This window comes from Mauremys reevesii, linkage group 18, assembly GCF_016161935.1.
Source record: "Mauremys reevesii isolate NIE-2019 linkage group 18, ASM1616193v1, whole genome shotgun sequence".
NCBI classification, from domain to species: Eukaryota; Metazoa; Chordata; order Testudines; family Geoemydidae; genus Mauremys; species Mauremys reevesii.
In genome coordinates this window covers 5,421,750-5,441,792 of record NC_052640.1, presented here as the reverse complement: position 1 = coordinate 5,441,792, position 20,043 = coordinate 5,421,750, and the positions used below count along the sequence as shown (strand labels likewise).

At 46.9% G+C, this 20,043-nt stretch overlaps 1 protein-coding gene across 4 annotated transcripts in view; it reads left to right on the top strand.

The window, feature by feature from the left end:
• The window catches only part of ACAD10 (acyl-CoA dehydrogenase family member 10), a 29,573-nt gene that overhangs the window by 7,266 nt on the left and 2,264 nt on the right, over positions 1-20,043 (top strand). For all 4 annotated transcript variants that reach the window (XM_039504785.1, XM_039504786.1, XM_039504784.1 and 1 more), the window contains 12 exons: positions 2,730-2,871; positions 4,139-4,207; positions 5,626-5,807; positions 6,720-6,870; positions 8,745-8,890; positions 9,714-9,887; positions 11,833-12,221; positions 13,403-13,543; positions 14,947-15,084; positions 15,751-15,841; positions 16,899-17,057; positions 18,288-18,460. In XM_039504785.1, coding sequence (XP_039360719.1) covers positions 2,730-2,871; positions 4,139-4,207; positions 5,626-5,807; positions 6,720-6,870; positions 8,745-8,890; positions 9,714-9,887; positions 11,833-12,221; positions 13,403-13,543; positions 14,947-15,084; positions 15,751-15,841; positions 16,899-17,057; positions 18,288-18,460 — 1,955 coding nt within the window. The remainder of the gene's footprint in view (positions 1-2,729; positions 2,872-4,138; positions 4,208-5,625; positions 5,808-6,719; positions 6,871-8,744; positions 8,891-9,713; positions 9,888-11,832; positions 12,222-13,402; positions 13,544-14,946; positions 15,085-15,750; positions 15,842-16,898; positions 17,058-18,287; positions 18,461-20,043) is intronic.

Genomic DNA, 20,043 nt, shown 5'->3' with positions numbered 1-20,043 from the left:
AATATTAATAGTATCAACTACTGCAAAGCCACTCTCGTGGTTTAGGTACCTTTCCAAGCTCTTTGTGAAATGCTAGGCTGTTTAAAACATTGTTATTGGTATTTACCTGGATAGTTAGAAGGAAAACCTACTCTGTGACTATGCTGCATTTGATGTCTGTTCATCTGCCTGTACAGTGAGTATCTGTATTGTGTAGCATTGTGCTCCCTGACCAAAAGCTTCTAGCTATTGCATCTTTCTTAAAAGGCATTTGTTGTTCATAGTGGTTCTTCTCCAACACTTGTAAAATTGGTAATAGCCACTGAATGATACTCCCTGGCAGGAGGTCACTTCTCTGCCAGGGGATTCCAGCTGCTGCCTCAGGCACATGGGTATTACATTGCCATTTAGGACCACAATGTAAACACCTGATCATCTAGAAAGTCTGTAGTTTAATTTGGATTAGATCAAGTTTTAAAGCAACAATGTCAGATTTCAAAGTCATGTTTCAATACAAGCAAGTATGTTAGCTGGACTATTAATAACTACTAAGATTATTTAAAGAGAGAGAATTCAACACATCTAATTTCCTTTTCATTATTCATGCTATTTGTTTACTTGCATACTTCATTCTGCTTGGGTAATGAAAACAGATCAGTTAACTTTGCTTTGGTTTCTAGTCAGTTTCATTTCTGTGTTTTCTTGCATTAGCACAGTTGTGCAACTTTTGGATGGCAAGCATTGCATGGGCAATGTTTAACTAAATTAAAAAAAAAACTTTAAATTTAAATTAAAAACAGATCATGAAAATTTTTTTTTGACATTATGCATGAAGAACATGATATGTTGAATTTCTGCTGCTTGACAATATCCTTTTGAGTAGGGCTTGGAGGATCGGGTTACAGAAATCCCGAATCCCTAGCATTTGCATGTCTGAACCAAACCTGACTTTTTTTTTATGCTCTGTATTGGTTTGGATTTTAAAAAGCAATATTTTTTAAACCATAACATAGTCCCAGTTCCTTGGCTCTAGTTGTAACTGGTGCGAAACCAAGATTCAGCTTTGCTGCTTCTTTCTGCCATTAGATTTCCAGAATCTCACCTCTATTTCAAGCCAGGAGAGGGGCTGTATTATTAAAGAAATTGCACCATTGACTTAGAAGCTATGCCCTTGTGGGTCACACTATGTATAATATGTAATATGCTGTATTAGTCAAACAAAGGCGCCGGTGTTATGTAAATGATATTGAAGTGCATTTATATGGTATTCTGAAACATGATTGTCAAAGACTGCAGATCATATGTGCACAGTTTACAAGCAAAAAGGATGATTTTCTAACTACAATCAGACCCTGCGATCAAACTGAGGTCTTTTCAGCTCATATATTATCACCCCCATAATAAAGATTTGGAAAATAGCCGTTAGTGAACAATTCTGTTGATGAAGGAGATAGAATAGAATCCCTCTTATGTGTCAGCTCTGCAGGAATAACATTCAGTAAAAAATGATTTTCATCATTAAAATCAGCAACTCTGACTCTGAAAATGCACAAGGAGCAGATCTGCTGAGCCAAAAGGGACCATTTTTACACAGTCACTTTTCTAGCTGACTGCACTTTAAATTGGAGAAGCCATGCTGTCAGCAATTACTGCAGATTACCAGTTCAGATTGATCAGATGACTTACTAATTAATAGTTGAAATACTAGTGGGGTATGTTAGTGAATTAAGGCTGGGAGTCAAATGTGCTGCCAAGTGAGAGGATAAACGTTCACAAGCAAGCTCACACCTCTGTGCTGAGGAGCTGACCCTGTCCTGGGACAGGAGGAGTGCAGAGCTATGTGGTCCTCACTCTCATATTGCTAAAGACTGGGTCTGGAGTAGCCATAGAAATGTCTGATTGTCCTTTTGGTGTCGGAATAGTGCTGGTACCACTATAGATGACTAGAGAGGAAGGGATGGCTGAGACTGTAAGGGGAATATGGCTAAATGGAATGACAAAGTATGGAAATCCCTGAACAAGGGAACCTGCAAGGTGCAGAGCACTCGGTCCCCAATCCAGTAAGCTTGTGCTTAACTTTGAGCATGTGAGTAATCCTACTGCCTTCATTGAAACTCTGCACCTATTCAAAGTTATTTATATAGGTGAGTGTTTTGCTGGATCAGGGCCAGTGTGCTCAGTACTTTTGAGGATAAAGCCCTTAGAGCAGGAAGGACATGTGAAAGGAGCCTCTAGCTTGCTTTGCTGGATACAAGGTAGAGGGCTTTAAGCGTCAAGCAAACAGCTGCATTCTGTACTAGCTGCAGTTTCCAAATGGTCTTCAGATGTCGTCGTCCCCATTCAGAACTCATTGCAGTGATCCAGTCTCCAGTGACAAGGGCCCAAATGACTGGAGTGAGTGCAACATTTTGCAGCCTTCAGCTCTTGTTGAGGCAGAGTAATAGCTCCTTTCCCTTTCTCTGGGAAACAACCTGTGCATAGAACTTCCTGACTGGAAGGAGCGCTGGGCAAAAATACAGAGCAAAGGTCAAGCAGATTTCTGGCCCTCTGCCATCCGAGAGTGATCGTGGTCACTCAAAAGAGGCCCATACTGATTCCATAACAATGGGGCAGTGCTCAGTCTTCTGCTGATGCAAGTGACGGTCTCTAGCTTTGTCCATTTTAGACTAAAATAAAACACGGAAAGGAGGAGAAATAATTTCAGTTCCTGTACTTTTCTCTTCATTGATCATCCCTTTTCAAACTTTCAGGTCCTCTGATATTACGACAGTTCAGTCATGGACAATCTAACCCCACTTACTATATCAAGTTTGGGGATCGTCACTTAGTCCTGAGGAAGAAACCTCCTGGCAACCTACTTCCGAATGCTCATGCTGTGGAGAGGGAGTACAGGTGAAAAAGCACAGTGTGCTACAGAGCCGTTCCCAATTCTGGCTGGCCAACATAGGCGCTCTCTGATTACTGGAACACAATTCCAAATGTGCACATCCTGTAGACAGTGCTGCTTTCCAGTCTCACCTTTAGTGTTCCAAGCCCTGCTCCATGAGAGTAGTTGTCAGTAGGAAACTGGCAGACTTAGGAAAGAGACCCTTTTTTGTAGTATAAGTGACAGGCATATTTCTCTTAGCACATTTAAGGAAGTGCTGCGTGCGATTCAAGAGGTGACCTGGTTCAATCTGCGTTAATACTGCACCAGTGACTCAGCATGGCATTACGAGGCACTGTGCTGCCGGTGTTGCCTCCTTTAGGATGATACATAAAACTGAGCTCCTGCTGATTAGAGCTCTAAGAGTGCATATTGCAAGCATTGGAGGGTGGTAGCCTCTTTGACTTAGAATGTAATTACTCTTGGTGGAAGTAGACTATCCTGTTAAACTCACTCTGCAGCTTCAGTAGGACACAAGCTGCCTCCATTTTATGATGATTCTGTGGATGTCATCATCAGGAATAGGCCACAGGTCTCTCCCCACCCCTACTTGATGTGAAGGAGAATCTTCTTTAGCCATAGTAGTATTAAGGCTTATAGCCTCTGGCCTCTAAAAGGTGACATGGCAAGTCTGACATTCTGTCCAGCAGAGGGGCAGTGGCACTTGTATACACTTAACAATTTAGACAGGGAATTGTAATGTACGGGTTAGGTAATGTTGTGTGCTTTAAAACAGTCCAGAGGTGGCTGCATTTCAATGGGGGATGAAGTGATTCTTCTGTGTGTGTATGTTAAAGTGCTTTGAGTTCCTGCTAGGTGAAAGGTGCTGTATACATGTAAGTCAGTAATAAAGTGGGGATGAATGCTAAATATTAAATTAATAGCATGATTCCATTTCTATATGTCCATCTAGCGCTGGGGTTTTCAAACTGGGGGTCGTGACCCCTCAGGCGGTCACAAAGTTATTATGTGGGAGGTCGCGAGTTGTCAGCCTCCACCCCTAAGCCCCACTTCACCTCCAGCATTTAATAGTGTTAAATATAAAAGAAGTTCCACTCAGAGACTTGCTGTGTGAAAGGGGTCACCAGTACAAAAGTTTGAGAACCACTGATCTAGCATATTACAGTCCTATTTAAAGGAAAGCACCTTTTTTAACATCACCAGTATGGCAGGCAAAAAATGATCAATTATTTCTCTCCTGACAAAGTCTCTCTGGGTTGCTTGTCCTGGCAGGGTATTGAAGGCTCTTGCTGAGGCCGGAGTTCCTGTTCCTAAAGTGCTTGCGCTCTGTGAAGATTCAAGGTGATTTTTTTTTCCCAATTTTCATCAAAAGTAAGTGACAGTTGTTGCCAGAAACTTCCACTCCCAGTTTATAGCAGAGCAGAGGAGGAGGCAGCTGTCAGACTCAACGGTGGCAGAAGCTGTAGAAAAACCTAGTTAGACAGATAGAACTGTTCATGTGGGAAGCAGCAGCAAAGGTGCAGTAATTTCAGTGACTGTGTCATACCTGTGAAGAAGTGTTGAAATCAACCCAGGAGGAAGGAGCCCTGTCTTGGCTGTTTGTGGAGGAGATGTGTAAAAGGCACAGTGTGTGTGGCCAGTGGAGAATGTGTGGTCTTACTGCAGATATGCTGAAATATTGGGCATTTGTGTTTTGGATGGTCCTGCCTGTTTCTGGCCTCTAATGATCCCCTGGCACTTTTTGCAGAAATAATGGTGTTAACCTAGGTGTTCTGACCAAATTTCCACTCAGATAATTCCATTCTGCCTACCAGTTGGGTATATTAATTTTGTTTCCCACTCTAAACTATTCTATAGCATTGCTAGGTGCTGTTAAACAGCTGCCATGATCTACCCCAGAAGTTGCTGTAATTCAAGGTGGATGACGCTTCACCTATGTATCCCTTGTCCATACCTCACAAAGGGCTTTTGTGGCTTAACTAATAACTATTGTGAAGCATTTTGAATTCTCCAGATGAAAGAGGCTATAGAAGTGCAAAGCACCATAACATATTATTATTATTCAGCTTGTGTTGGGTGTGTCTTTAGTATTTTATTTTTGCAATTAATTAAAATTGCTCTTACGCTCTCAAAAGAGACTGCAAAAATGGCATAATGGCACTCCCTGTATGGTTCCAGATCAAATATGCTCAGGTTCCAAGTAACAAGATGATTTTTCTACCTGCCAGCCCTGCAAACTCACCCTGAGAGCTAAAGTTGAGTTCTTTCTGGCTTTTGCATCATCATCATCAACAAAAGATTCTGCAACTGGAACTTGGTTAACAGTTCTTACAGGCCCTTGCATGAGAAGGAATAGAATCCATCTCCCTCTCCCATTGCTATGCTGATTTTACAAGACCAATAGGTATAAACAGTAGCACAAAGTGGCTCTTGATCCTAAAGTCAGCCCTTCTGTTGAGAAAGGCGTTATTTTGACATAATCGTGTTTCTAACCTTAACTGCACTTTTGTTTTGTACGGGTATTTACATCAGATGGTTATAATGGTTAACTGGGTTCTGTCGTTATTTATTATTATAACTGTTCTGATTTTTGTTCGTTAGGCATAAACACTGCGCTCAGCACAGAACAAATCCTAGAATTAAAGAGCATGTTCAGACTTGGCGATAACTGCTCTACCCTGATGCAATAGCTGCAGGAATATTCTACTCATCTCTGAGCCTGTCACTGAAATACCGTTGTTTCAATTCTGTCATTCTAGTATCATTGGCACCCCATTCTACCTGATGGAATACTGCTCTGGCCACATCTACAAGGACCTCTCCCTTCCTGGCCTGGACCCTGGCCAGCGGAGGGCTATTTACATGGCTATGATCAAAGTCCTCTGTAAAATCCATAGAGTAGACCTCAAAGCGGCTGGACTGGAGGATTATGGGAAGCATGGTGAGAAGAAAATCTGCTGTCATGCTCTTCCTGTGTGTTAGTTTTTAAAGGGGTATGGTCACATTAGGCCAAATCCTTAGGGCAGTGGTTGGGAAGGGGAGCTGTCCAGCAGCATGACGGATCCTCAGGCCAGTTAAGGGTGCATGGAACAGCTGCTTGGGATCCTCCAGGAGTCAGTGTTTTTTGGAAATAGTCTTCAGAGCTTCCTCCCATTGGCTCTTCCTGCCAATAATTTGTTTGCTGTCATCATGACTGGGCTCCCTCAGATGCTGCCCCCAGAGGTTCAACAGTACCCCCTGCAGAGCCGCCTCCGGGGGCAAAGGGCTCCTGCTGAGCAGCAGCGCCAGGATTTGGCCTTTGCTGGAATTATATTTTTTGTTTAGGACCCCAGTTATTTGTAACCAGTTGCAATATCTAATCCATTCCCCTGCCAAGAACCGATACAGAGCCCAGATAGAGAACATACTGGGTTCTTAACCCAAACCATGGGAGTGGCAGTATTACAGGAGGAGACTCCCTTCTTGAGACAGCAACAAAACCTGACTTGGGTGACCATCTTGCCGTAAGCCGCTATGCATGATGCTCTACCTATCCTGCTCCTTAAAGCTGCCAGGTGTAAAACAGGTGACGGATATTTCTGCTTCACCAGACTTACAGGACCAAAGGCAGTCTGAGCAGAAGCAAGCAAATCTCCTGGGCTGCTGGGAGTTCTGCCCAATTATTCTGGGGCTGATTGTGGCCCATGGCTGCAGCAAAACGCTCTCTTGGAGAAGTGTATTTGTCTGGTTGGACGGAGACTGGCTTTATTTTTGGCTGTTAGACCGTTTCCAGATGCTGCTCTTTTGTGGTTATTTTGAAAGGCCTCCTTGTATTTGGAACTATACCCCAGAGACTTAATTCCCTTGGCTTTAGGTAACTATGTTCAACGGCAAGTTCAAACCTGGACGAAGCAGTATCGAGCCACAGAAACCCACACTATTCCTGCCATGGAGAGACTCATTGAGTGGCTCCCATTGCATCTCGCAGGGAACCAGAAGACCACGGTTGTGCATGGAGATTTCAGGTACTAGCTGTCTTGCAAGCGCCTGTTTGGAAACGGCCCTGTGTGTTACCTAGGGAGGAAGAGAGGGGGATCTCAGAGAAATCCCCAGCATTATGGTCCAATGTTGTTTGAAAAGGAAGCTGCATCACTGCTCTGTTCAGCACCCTGAGCGCTCACAAGAGCTACCTGCAGCATTTCACTCCCCATTTCATCTGCCTAGTGCATTTGTAGCCTTTAAACCAGTGGCATTTGGGTGCAGAGGAGTTTAATCTAGTAGTTAGAGTAGGGAACTAGATGTCAGGATGCTTGGGTTCTAATCCCAGCTTTGCTTTTGGATCAGCAGTTTGGATTCTCTTTCGGGCACAGCCACTGCAAAACGGCACCATTGCTGATCTCAGCTTAATTGAGACATAACACTGAGGATTATATGGTATTTTCTGCCTCACTCTTAGCAGTCAGAGAAGGAACCTTGCGATGTGAAGTTTAAAGTAGTGAGAGTTTAACTAGATCCGTGGTTTTGATGGAGCCTTGCCTGACGGTGGCATTAGCTCACCCGCTGCCAGTATTACAAAGGAGGTCACCCTTCAGTAATACGATGGCTGCACATGGGGAGGTCAACATTCTGACTGGTGAGAACTACTTTTATCATGAGCTAAAAAATTTGCCTGGAGCAAGAACTGCATTTGTCTCTTTAAAAGGTCATAGGTGGTAGGCAGGCTTGCAGATCTGCTGGAGCATGACGCAGCTTCCGCTCTGTAACACTTCAATCTGCTGGCTGAACAATTATTATTGTTTATTATTTGTATTACCGTAGTGCCTAGGAGAACCCCATTGTGCTCGACACTGTTCAAACTCAGAACAAAGTGTGGGTCCCTGCCCCAAAGACCTTACAATCCAAATATAGGAGCTGCTCCTCTAACTTGTAGAAATCAGAGCTGGAAAAGATCTGTTCTCTCCCATGTATTCTGTGCCCTGGGAGCCAGGGCAGGATCGGCCCCTGTACATCATTTCTAGTTCTCAGTGCCTGGGGAGTGGCATGCACGCTATAAATAAATAATAAGCAATGACCTGACTGCTCTGCTCCCACCTTTCCCCTCAAGGAGAGTATCCCAGTCTAATCTGTCTCACTCTCCCCCGTCTTAATATCATCCCATTGTGCCTAATTATACCTCTCGGCTGTCCCCATCCCGCCTTGCAGCCAGCTCTCATTCACTTGCCTTGCAAGGGCCTGGATTAGGGGAGCTCATGGCTCTTCCTTTGCATTTCTGATGCTGCATGGTGGATCCGTATGGCAGATCACTAACTCATCCAGACGTGAAGCATTACAGTTTCCTTCACCAATAAAACTCCTATTTGTGAGTGGAGTGAGTGGGTTCTTTGCATCTCAGCAGGAGCCTTTCACACCCCATTATCACAGCCAACCTCTGTGCAAACTCTTGGAGGTCTCTAGTCTACGCCACACAAAAAGTCAGCAGAAAACAGTTTGGAATCTTGAATCACTAACAAATTATAAGTGTTGGCTTAAAATGACCAATAAATCCATTTTGAAATTGACCTGAAGTCTGTCATCTTCCAGTTGGCACATGCCATAGTTTCTGTTAGTGATCTGAGATCCTAAACTGTCTTGTTTAGCTCTTTAAACCACGTCAGTTCACAATTAACCAGCCAGAAGGTTGAACAACTTAAGCCTCTTCTGTCCATCACTTCCCAGAGCTGAGCTCTCTGCTTCCGCAGCCCTCCCAAAGGAGCTAGTGATATAGAATCAATCCCCCAACTAGCACAGAGTTCCAGGTCACTTGTTTAACTGAAACTAACCAACTGTCAGGAATGCTGCTCCCTCTGATGAGTGTTTTTTCTCTTAGGACTTATCTAAACCCTTCCCCTTTCTGATCCAGGCTGGATAACCTGATTTTTCATCCAGAGGGTCCAGAAGTCCTTGCTGTCCTCGACTGGGAACTTTCTACCTTAGGAGATCCCATCTCTGATGTGGCGTACAACTGCATGGCCTACTATATGCCTTCTGACTTGGATATATTGAAAGGTACAGTGTGTCCTCTTGGGGAAGGCACAAATTGCTTCCTATTTTGAACGTTTTACAAATAAAGAGCTGGGAAACATTGTTTAGAAACTGCCAGGACTGTTGTGAAGGGTGCTCAGCTGGAAATGTGACTCAGTGCTTCAGACAAGAGCTCGCTTTCTTATCTCATCCCATCACCACCTCTACCTTTTCTCACCTCCCTAAAGAATCCTCTTCTCTCCTTGGTGTTGACATCTTCAGATATATGTAGCCAGGGCCAGCGCAACCCATTAGGTGACCTAGGCGGCCCAGTATGTCCCTTGGCCCGCGCTGCTTCCAGCAGCTCCCATTGGCCTGGAGCAGCAAACCATGGCCAGTGGGATCTGCGATCGGCCAAACCTGCAGACAGGGCAGGTAAACAAACTGGCCCGGCCCGCCAAGGGTTTTCCAAGCGGTGTCCCAAGTTTGGGAAACACTGTTTTATAAGAAGGGTAGTTTGGGATAAAGATACTGCAATCACATGCTGCCTGTCTTGGTAAAGGCCAAATTCCTATAGAGACTTGTCAGTTTTCTTCTGCCGATGTAAATTCAAGTATCTGTTAGAGGCAGAGGGTAATTTCACCTCATTTTAGCTTAGTCCTGAGCCTCTCCAGAGCTAATTTGTCCCTGGTTATAGGTGGGCTTACGATTCAGACACACCAGAGTTTGGAACCTGAGAGCAGAAAGGCCATTGCTTTATCCACCGAGCATGTGTGCCAGTCATGAAACTAACAGAATCCGTAGAACTGTCTGACTCTTTTTGAGAACACCACCTGCCTAGTCATTGTTATGCCGGATTCTCTTTCAGGTTTGAAGGACTGTGATGTAACACAGTTGGGAATTCCCACAGCAGAGGAGTATTTTCAGATGTATTGTGAGCACATGGGAATTCCACCCATTGAGAACTGGAATTTCTACATGGCCTTTTCCTTTTTCAGAGGGGCCGCCATCTTGCAGGGTGTGTACAAACGCTCGCTCACAGGTGAGAAAATGAAGCCAGCCCCTGAATGTTTAATTGATGCCACATGTATTAGGATGAAGGCTTATCTATCCTCTATATGCTGCACACACACGCTGTCCACCCACAACCACACTGAAGAGATGTCAGTGCTGTACCAGTGTAGTAGTGTTTAACCACTGGCCGGGAGGTGACTTCAGTTACAGATGTCTGTAAAAGCAGCAAAGAATCCTGTGGCACCTTATAGACTAACAGACGTTTTGGAGCATGAGCTTTTGTGGGTGAATACCCACTTCGTCGGATGCAAGTAGTGGAAATTTCCAGGGGCAGGTATATATATGCAAGCAAGATGTCTGTACAGTAGCTTGTGTAGCAGTATTACAACTCTAGAGGGCATCATAACGATACATTTTGAGCGGCTCTGAAATTCCGGCCAGTAGAAGGCAATAGTGACTTACACAGTGTGGCAGGATTGAGGGACAAATGTAGCAAGTTTTTCTAAAAGGGCTAAGGTGGCTTGTGGCTGCAGCTGGACATTAGGAGATCTGGGTTCAAGTCCCAGCTCGGTCTCTGAATCTCTTTGTGATGATGGGCAGGTCACCCAGGGGTACGTACAGTCAGACTGAGCACTGCCCCCACTTTTTATAGACAAAGTCCATACCCATAGAGCCTACACCTGTAAAAAGAATATAATTGGAGGGGCACACACTCGGATTTGGCACTCAGTCTGTTAGGCTGGGTTCCTTTGGGATTTGCCATGATGATGATACTCTGATTGGCACTTGCATTTCAGTTTCAGGCCCAAAAGGTGCCATCCTGAGAATGTACTCTTCCCCTTCCTCAGAGGAGTGATGGGGGACTTAATTCCTTAATGTTCGTAAGGTGTGGGAGGGGGCAAAGGGTATTTATTCAAAGAGAAATAGTTAAGAGCTCACAACTATTACAGAACGAATCCTCCCTTGCATAGGCCTTGGAAGGCTTTGGCTTGAAGGCTAGTTGGAATGCCACACAGCGAGCCGTGTTTGCTCAGATAGCCATCTGTAATAGAGGAGTGGTTTCTGCAAACAAGCACAAAGATGGAGAGAACAGTGTGTTTTCACTAGCTGTTGCGTTTTGCTGCATTGCAAGGTCTGATGTGGTTACTGGGCGGGGCGGCTGTAGGTGAGCACTAGTATCTGCCTGATTGCTGCCCTCTACCCCAGAGCTGGCCACTTTTCAGCGGGGCTGCATGTATATTGTGAAGGGCTTTGGGAGCAATATTAACCATACCCAGCACCTGGCCTGCTGTTATCACATGCTGAGTCGAAGACCAGGAAACACAGCTCAAAGCTTGCCTGACCTGCTGTGCCTCGGAGGAAGGGAAGTGGGGTGACTGCTATTGCAGATGATGAATCTGTGAACAAGAGGAGAAATGTTTGATGGCTTTGCATGAGATCACAGAAGCAAAGCCCAGGCCTTTGGTACATATGCGAAAAGCTTGGTACCACTACTTGGTGCTCTTGCTGGTTCACTAGCACAAGGAAACCATGGAAAGGGATGGACGTTAGTCTGTTAAGCTGAGAGCGGAATCCGTAATCCCCCTGGGTCCTACACAGTGTCTTTTCCCCCTTCACTGCAGCACAGTGCGTCCCTCCGCCTGGGCTCAGCTCTTCCCGCTGCTGTAGAATGCGCCTCTTGCTTTGCTCCTTGCAGACTCATCCACTGGGGTATTCAGGGCTGACTCTAGGCACTGTGTCCTTCCAGGCCAGGGCGGCTCAAATGTTACCCTACTAGGGACTCTCTTGGCAACTTGCCAGGGTGCTGATAGACTTGGTGTTTAATCAGAGAAACTGTGACATCGTTGTCACGTCCCTTATACAATAATCCTGCGGCGCTAGCGCTGAGCGCTAGTGTCTGCTGGTGGTTTGGAGCTTTGTCATGTGGACTCTCTAAGCAGACGGGGATTATTAACCACTTTCATTTCACGCAGGTCAAGCAAGCTCAGCTGCAGCTGAAAGCAGCGGAAAGCAGGTGGAGCTCATGGCCAACTTAGCGTGGGACTTTGCTACAAAAGAAGGATTTCGAGTGTTTAAAGAATATCCAGCTGCAAAACCTTTAGCGAGACCTTACAGTACCTGGACCAGGAATGGGGCATTCTCCAGGAGAAACTATGTCACCGTGGCACCTTCCTCACCAGCTCACACTTCCAAAGCTCATCTTATTCTTTCTCCTGACGGCCTTCCCGGAAGAGCCCAGGATCTTTACCACAAGCTGAGGAGATTCATGGAAATCCATGTCTATCCTGCTGAGCAGGTTCTGAGAGATCATCAGGTTTCACAGTCTAGATGGACTCCACATCCTCTTATAGAAGAGCTGAAGGTAAGTCAGACTTCTGCTTAAAGTAACAATGCCTCCAAGCCTGGGTCTGTAAGATGGCACATCGATGCCCAGGACGCCTCTGAGCCAGAGCTGTGCACTTTCCTGATCAAATCACGTATCTGCTCCTGTCAGTCCACAGATCCAGTACAGTAAGAGAGGGGGAGCTGGAGTCTCATCTGGCTTGCAGCTCAATTCTGACTGCAGAATTTGTATTATGGGTGGCAGTGACTTAAGTGGGGAACCAGCTTGACTCCCAGAGCCTAGGGAAAGTTTACAGGGCTGGGAATTAAGTCATGGAGAGAGGCAGTAAATACAGAGCCCACATTATCATGTAAACTGACCGGCTACAGTTGCATTTTTCAGGGAAACATTTGTCCTGGGCATCTTCTGGTAGGTGTAGCCCCTCTATCGTGTCTCCCATCTCGTGGATATGAGCCAGCCCCTACTTCTGACCAAGTTGTCTGGGCTGCATTGGCTCAGTGACTTGCTCACTCAAAATCCTGTCTTGTGTATTAACCTGCCCGTGTCCCAACACAGTTCCTGACCTAACGGGTGCTGTCTTCCATTACATGTCATACTGGCTGTCTCCTGAATTTGATCTCTGGAGCTGTGGAAGGAGGATTGAGGGAGGGACTTCTACAAGTACAGTGTAACTGTGATCTTCATTTTTATACAAGAGGGCCTGGGCATTAGGAGATTTGTCCTTGGGGCCTGAGTCTGATCTCACACCACTATGTCCCATTGACTTTAAAGGACTTACTCCTGATTTACGCTGCTGTGATTGGCCAGAATCAAGCTCTTCAGGTCCAAATTATTCTCCAGTCCAAAGCCATCTCTCTACTATCTAGTGTTTGTCCCTCTTACAGGCTGCACGTGATGTTTCCATAGACCCATAGGACTAAACTCACCCCTGGTGTAACGCCATTGACTTCAATAGGCCAACACCAAGCTGAGTCTGACGTACTGTCTTTAGCTCGTCTCTTCCCCACAGCTCTGGGTGTTTGTCTGTGATGAGTGGGAAAGGCAGAATTCAGGCCTCAGCTCTTCTCAGCAGATCCCAGCATTGTGGGGTTGTCCTTCCTGCATCCATGCCCGTTGGGGGTCTCTATGGGCAGGGAGCTGGCCCCTCACACCGGAGAGCAGAATTGTGCCCGAAGTGTCATGCTGTTCCATTCTTTAAGGACAAGGCAAAGTCTGAAGGACTGTGGAACCTTTTCTTACCCGCGGAGAGTGATCCAGAAGTGAAATATGGAGCGGGCCTCACAAACCAAGAGTTTTCCCATTTGTGTGAGCTCATGGGAACATCACTGTTTGCGCCCGAGGTACCTGCTTTAAGCCTTTACTAAGTCATCTGGGGTGGTGGAGGGGAAACACGCGGTCTGGGGGAGGGATTCTTAGCTAGCCCTCTGTTGCTGGAATATTCACAGTCTATCCGCTGCACTACTGCTCCCTGCACACATCTCCCCGCTCCTCTCCCAATTGCTCCTACTCTGGCACCTGGCTGCTTTGAACCTGAATGCTAATACTGCCTTTGCATTGTGTATTTGTGCTGTTTGGGAGGGCCAGTGCTGGCCAGAATGTGGCCCATTGTGCGCTATGCTAGTCAGCCCAGCACCAGCCCCTGATGGAACCACGTGTGCGGGTTTCCAGTATAGCATGGAGCCATTCTAGCCAGGCTCCTACAAACCTGGCTTCTAGCCAGGTTTCACCCTGCCCTGCATTGCCTGGGGTGTGGAGTAGGAGCCTTTTTCCTGCTCCAGTGCTCCCAGGCAGTAACAGGGCAGGATCGCACCAAATACTTAAGGGAGAGCTGGCTGCAGCACACACACCACCCAAGGGGGTTGCCCGTAAGGGGACTTGGCCAGCTCCTCCGTAGTGTCCAGTCCCTCGATTTGTGTGTTCTCACTTAGTAGTTTAAAAGATAAGAAATAAAACCAAGCTGAATGTTAAGATTCCAGCCTCTGGGGCAGTTGCAGATCATTTAATGGAGTGAAGGAGTGTGAATGACACAATGGGTGATTTAAAATTAAAAACTTTATTTATAGTTAGTTAAAGCCAACAGGCCTTCCACTTAACCACTCTCTGCACTGACCCTGGCATTCTAGGATGGAATGATGCAGTGGGGAGGTTCTCGGGCCGCAGCTGGCCCGCGGGCCGGAACGTTGAGACCCCTGCTATAAATAGAGAGTGCATTTTCCAAAATATGAACGTGATTTAAAACACTTGTGAAAACCAGTTAGGATCAAACTGTGTTTACAGCATGACCTGGGGTTCTGCCATAACTCATCTCTAACTGGCTTCTGACTTGGCTCACTTCACTTTACTCATATTGTACCTGGCCTTGCTTGATTATTGTCAAGCCGTTTTCAGGAAATAGATTTTTGGATCCACTTACATTTCTATGTAACATAAGAAAACATCATCTGTATAGGCTACAGTGTGCGCTAGCCCCAGGTGCATGCTGCTCCCCCTCAGCATTCTGCTGTGTGCTGGCTCAGGGACCTGTCTCTGCAATGCAGCTTCCACCCCTAAGGGCAAAATCTTTGCCCTTAGCTCTGGCCTTTTGAAACCAGCATGAGCTTGTGTCGTCTACATTTCCTGATGCTTTGGAATGGGCTTTTGGCAGGCAGAAGTAGCTGTGCAGTTTGAGGTTGACCCACAAACTCCCTTTCCCAACAAACATGCCTCTGCCGTGCTGACTGGTGCTTGGCTTCCCCCCCTCCAGATATTCAACTGCTCTGCCCCTGACACTGGGAACATGGAGGTGCTGGTTCGATATGGGACGGAAGAGCAGAAGGAACGCTGGCTGCAGCCTCTGTTGGACGGGAAGATACGCTCGTGCTTTGCTATGACTGAGCCGCAGGTCAGGATCGCTGTCCAGTCAACCACACGATGGAGTACAGCAGAACCTTGCTGATCCACACCATAGAACGGCGCTCCCTGTTCTCAGTGCTGGCAGTTGTTATACTCACTGGCCAAGGTTTTCAAAAGTGGCTCGTGATTTTGGGAGCCCAACCTGAGGCCCTTCAAAGGGACCTGCTCTTCAGAGGGAGGGTGCTCAGCAATTTCATAAAATCACATTCGTTTAAAGTGTCTGTTGGAGGCACTCAAAATCACCAGTCACTTTCCAGTAATCTTGGCCACCATGTTTCTTATCTGTGCTCTTGTGCAGTTAGTGGTAATTATGAAGTGTAACAAAGTGTTTTCATTAAACTACTGTCTAGCTGACCGCCCGATTGGTAGAGGGGCTGGGCACCCCTTTCTAGGGGAGCTGCAGGTGCTCAGCACCACCAAGAGTCAGGCCTGGAGTCCATTGTGTGACTACCCAGCTTTGCTTTTAGAGGTGTTTGCTCACTCGGTTGTTCAGCTGAGCTGGGGTTCTCAGCCTTTGCTGCGCTGAGCTCTGCCAGCTTCAGGCAATGACTTCTCGCCTGCCAAGCCACCTGATTAGAATGTCTGAAACTTCTCTCCGGCCCCTCTGAGGCTGAGAGGAGCTGGCAGATTCAGAACTGAAAGTGTTTCTGCTTAGGTTGCTTCATCTGATGCCACCAACATCGAATCTTCAGTCGTAGAAGAAAAGGGTTTCTACATTCTAAATGGGCATAAATGGTGGATTTCAGGTACATTCCAATACACACTGGGTCTCCGTCACAGAGCGTGTGCTCCCTTGGCTGCCTGCTGTGGCGTGAAGCTGTCCTGTTGCACCTTGTCTCCAGGGTGCTGATCTAAAACAGCTCTTGAAAGGGGCCCTGGGCCCTGACTTGCACTCAGCCCTCGCTTACGGAGGGTCAGATTCTGAACTCAGTTACACCAGTGTGAATCCAGCGTAATTCCACTGTCTTGAATGGGAATACTGTGGATTTACACCAGAGTAATGGAGAGCAGAATTGCTATATGCTAAGCCAAGAGTTCAAACAGCACTGTTCTGTTTCACGTACAGTTGTGACTGTTACAGGCATTTGTGCATTAGATGCTGCTGTGACCCTCCCAATGGCCCTCTGGGAAATGCTTTTGCTGCAGTCTTCAGCTTTCTGTTAATCATTAGGAAAACATCCCCTTTTTGGATAATAAAATACAGGGCGTCTGGTGGCACATGGGGTTGCTAATGGGATAGTGAGGCTTTCACCTGTAGGCAGCCAGTTCTAATCCCAGCTGGGTCAGTAATGACTGCGAGCTGTTACCATCCACTGGTTGCTGGCTGTCAAATGAGTCGGGTGGTCTCGGTTCAGTTCCCAGTAGGCAGTAATGAGCACCTATGTTGGCAGTTCCAGCAGAGAGGCCAAGGTCTGAATGAGCCTTGAAAAGCCTTCTTCCCTCCATCACAGGGATGGGTGGGGTGATGTGGGAAAGCTTGAATTTGCCTGGTAATTCCACAGTAATTGTGGATAAAGGACTTCAGAGCCTTTATCAGAGCCTGGAGTTCTCATGCCAGCTCTCATCTCTTCTGTTAACTCTTGAAACAAACTATCAAACCAAATAACCAGGTCCTGAATTAGCTACAGCTAAGATGGCTGGATTTGCTCTGCTCTCTTAAAGGGCTAAGTCAGAATTAGAGACAGGCACCAAATTCACCCCGATGTGCCTTCGCTGCAATCAGTGATGTTTCCCTGCGGATTGACTGGGCCTGAGGTCTACAGCACCAGTCAGTCTAGTTTTCATTGTGTCTGTTCCCGGCAGGGGCTCTGGATCCTCGTTGCCAGCTCTGTGTGTTTATGGGGAAGACCGACCCAGAAGCCCAGCGCCACAAACAGCAGTCAATGCTCTTAGTTCCCATGGACACTCCAGGCGTAACAGTCACCAGGCCTCTCAGTGTATTTGGCGAAGAAGATCCCCCAGGTGAGGCAAGGAGCTAGCTCAGTTTGTAACTGACATGCCTTGACAGCTCTGCTTTGTCCACTGAATTATTCTGGTTTTGAAAGGGCACATGTTGTGGGCACCTCTGATACACTGGCCCTAGCTTCTGTGGGACCCCACTGGGCCGTGCCTCTCCGTATTGTATGACTTGGGCATTACTTTCCTGTGGATCAGGGAACTGGGGCCCAGAACAGGGAAATAACTTGCCTGAGGTCACATGGGGTGGTGGCAGAGCTGGGACTAGAACCTAGGTCTCCTGACTCCCAGTTCCTTACATCACTCACGCACTCCTCCGTTGTCCCTGGTACATAGTCAAGCAGGGTTGTCTATTATCCAGAGCAGGGGACTGGGAGTCAGGACTCCTGGGTCCTCTTCCCAGTTCTGCCACCAACTCTCAGTGGGCAAATCACATGACTTCTTTGTGCCTCAGTTCAATAACACCTGCCTCCCAAGGCATCAGTGCTGTTTACTGACCGTGGAAGGCTCGGGAGTGAAAGGTGTAGTAGAAACGGGCAGACCAGTGGTATGAGAAATAATCATTCATGGAGTATGTTATGATGCTACTTCCTTTTAAAGCAAACACTGGAATCCGGGGGCTACATTCCCCGCTACAGCCTGTAGCACATTGTTAAAACATCCCAGTGACATTAACATCACATTGTATTTAATTACTTAATTAGTTTTTTCAGCCAAAGAACCCGATAGATGATCTTTTGAGCTGTTGAGTCTTTAAGTGACGTTTCCTGGCTCTTTGACAAAGAGAAACCACAGCAAAACCTGTATTTCAGTCCATTTAGCATTGGACATGCTTTCTAGTCCACAGTCTGTGCATGCGGAATTACAGGAAGTGGCTGTGGTTGGGGGAGCTGGGAATAACAAGGAATTGGCTGGCTCTGATGATGGGAGCTGGAAAGTGCTGATAACAGAACGGGGAGAAGCCTCCCACCAACCTTTCTGCCTTGGCTTTGACTTTTGTTTTGTTCAAGCACTGGAAAGAAACCAGCAAACCTCAACGTTTGTTAATCCTGATGAGAATCCGAGTTATTAGCTCACTTGCCTGCTCCTGGCGGGTGAGAGACCATTTCAGAGCTGCCTGGGCTCTGGAAGAGCCAGGAAGAGAGGAGTGGGAAGAAATTCAAACTTCCTGCATGCAGGGATGTGTCCAGTGAGTGACGCCGCTGAGCTCTGTGCATTCTGTCCCTCCCTCTGCAGCTGGCCATGGGGAGATCTTATTTGAAAATGTGCGAGTGCCCAAAGAAAATATACTGCTGGGACCTGGCCGAGGCTTTGAAATTGCACAAGGGAGACTAGGGCCCGGACGGATTCACCACTGCATGAGGCTCATTGGCTATTCCGAAAGGGCGCTGGCACTCATGAAGGAGCGAGTGAGTATTGCTGCAGGTTCGACGGGGTTCCTGTCTCCTCAGTTATCTTATGCAACTGCATTCCAAGTGCTGCCTTATCTGCATTTCAGTCTCATTGGCTCTAGCATCATATTTCTCAGCAGACTGTCACTGTAGTGTGTAAACACCTTTAATCCATTTTAGCGGCATATCTTCCTGACACCCACAGCGCCATGGGTAGCAGGAAACAGTCCACTTATCCAGCCTGGCATCCAGAATCAAATCCCCACCCCTGTGAATTCAGCCTGTAGCAGTGGATGTTGGAAGCCAAACTACAGTGAGTTATTCGTGGAGTCCGGCAGCCCATACCCCGGTTGGGGTGACGGGCATGAATGAATGAATGATTAGATCTCTAGCAGGGGTGAGAGTTCAGATCAATAAAATATTTCACAAGAACAGCCTCACAACAGCAACACACCTGACCAAATGGGTTTCCCTGCCTGACTGAGTACTCCATGGACAAAGGGCTGTTTCACTCCATTGCTTCCCTTTTTCTCATGGGTGGGGAGTTTCTCTCGTGATTAGAGAAATTGACTGCCCCTGTTTGCAGCTCTGTTCAGCCAAATAAGACCCCCAGTACACTCTGAATCTTCCTCCTTCCATTTCCTCCTAAGGGTCGAACTCTTCTGCTCTCCCTAGCGGATTCCCTCCTTAGTTGTCTCCAACATCTGGGCCCTTTCCATGTCAGTTCAGAGTGTGCTCAGAACAGCAACTAACCAGGCAATTCATATCCCTGGGATGAAGCCCAGCAATCTCTTCGGATACTCCCTGGCCAATAGGCAATCGGATCCTGACGCTGGCACCAGAACCATTGTGGTCACCCAAATCTTCCTTTTTAAACACATTCTCAGGCTCTCCACTATTCCGTCCCTCCGTTACACCCCATGCTGCTTCAGTATAGCACAGGGAGGAGAGGTAGCTGGGCCAGGTGGATCCTGAGAGTCTGGGAATCAGCAGGACAGTTAAAATCTAATTGCAGGCTTTGTGAGATGTCTTAATGCAGGTAGTTTGAAGGCAGCTTTCAGTACCACTCTTGAGTGCTTCACTACAGATCCTACCTTCCAAGCATATCTGCCTGTGTTAAGCGGACACTGAGAAGCAGGGGGATATACTTTCAAAGTCTCCCTGTTTCTAGAAGCGTGGGGTTCCCTGAGCACTCAAAACTCTCCTCTTTCCACTTTTGTACGAGGGACATTACTTGCTTCTTCGCCTTTTTCCTTCCGTTGCTCAGAACCTGCCTGAATTTCTCCCCCGCCTTTATTGGCTTGGAGTGGTAATGGCAGGGGTCAGTTTGTCCCTCTGCCTGCAGAGGAGAGAAAATGCAAAGGGAGTGTTACACAGTGGACCTGCAGCTGTACCACCCTGGCCTGTGATCACATTGGTGCTCACGAGCTAAACAGGGTAGGACCTAGTCAATACTTGGATGGCAGACCAGCCAGGAACATTGCAGGGAATGGGGCTGGTCCCTCTGTCAGCAAGGAATCAATGCTAGCGGGTGCTGTGCTGCTTTTTGGGGATCTGGAAACTTGAGATTCTGACTGCTGTTGCACTCTTGGAAGGACTTG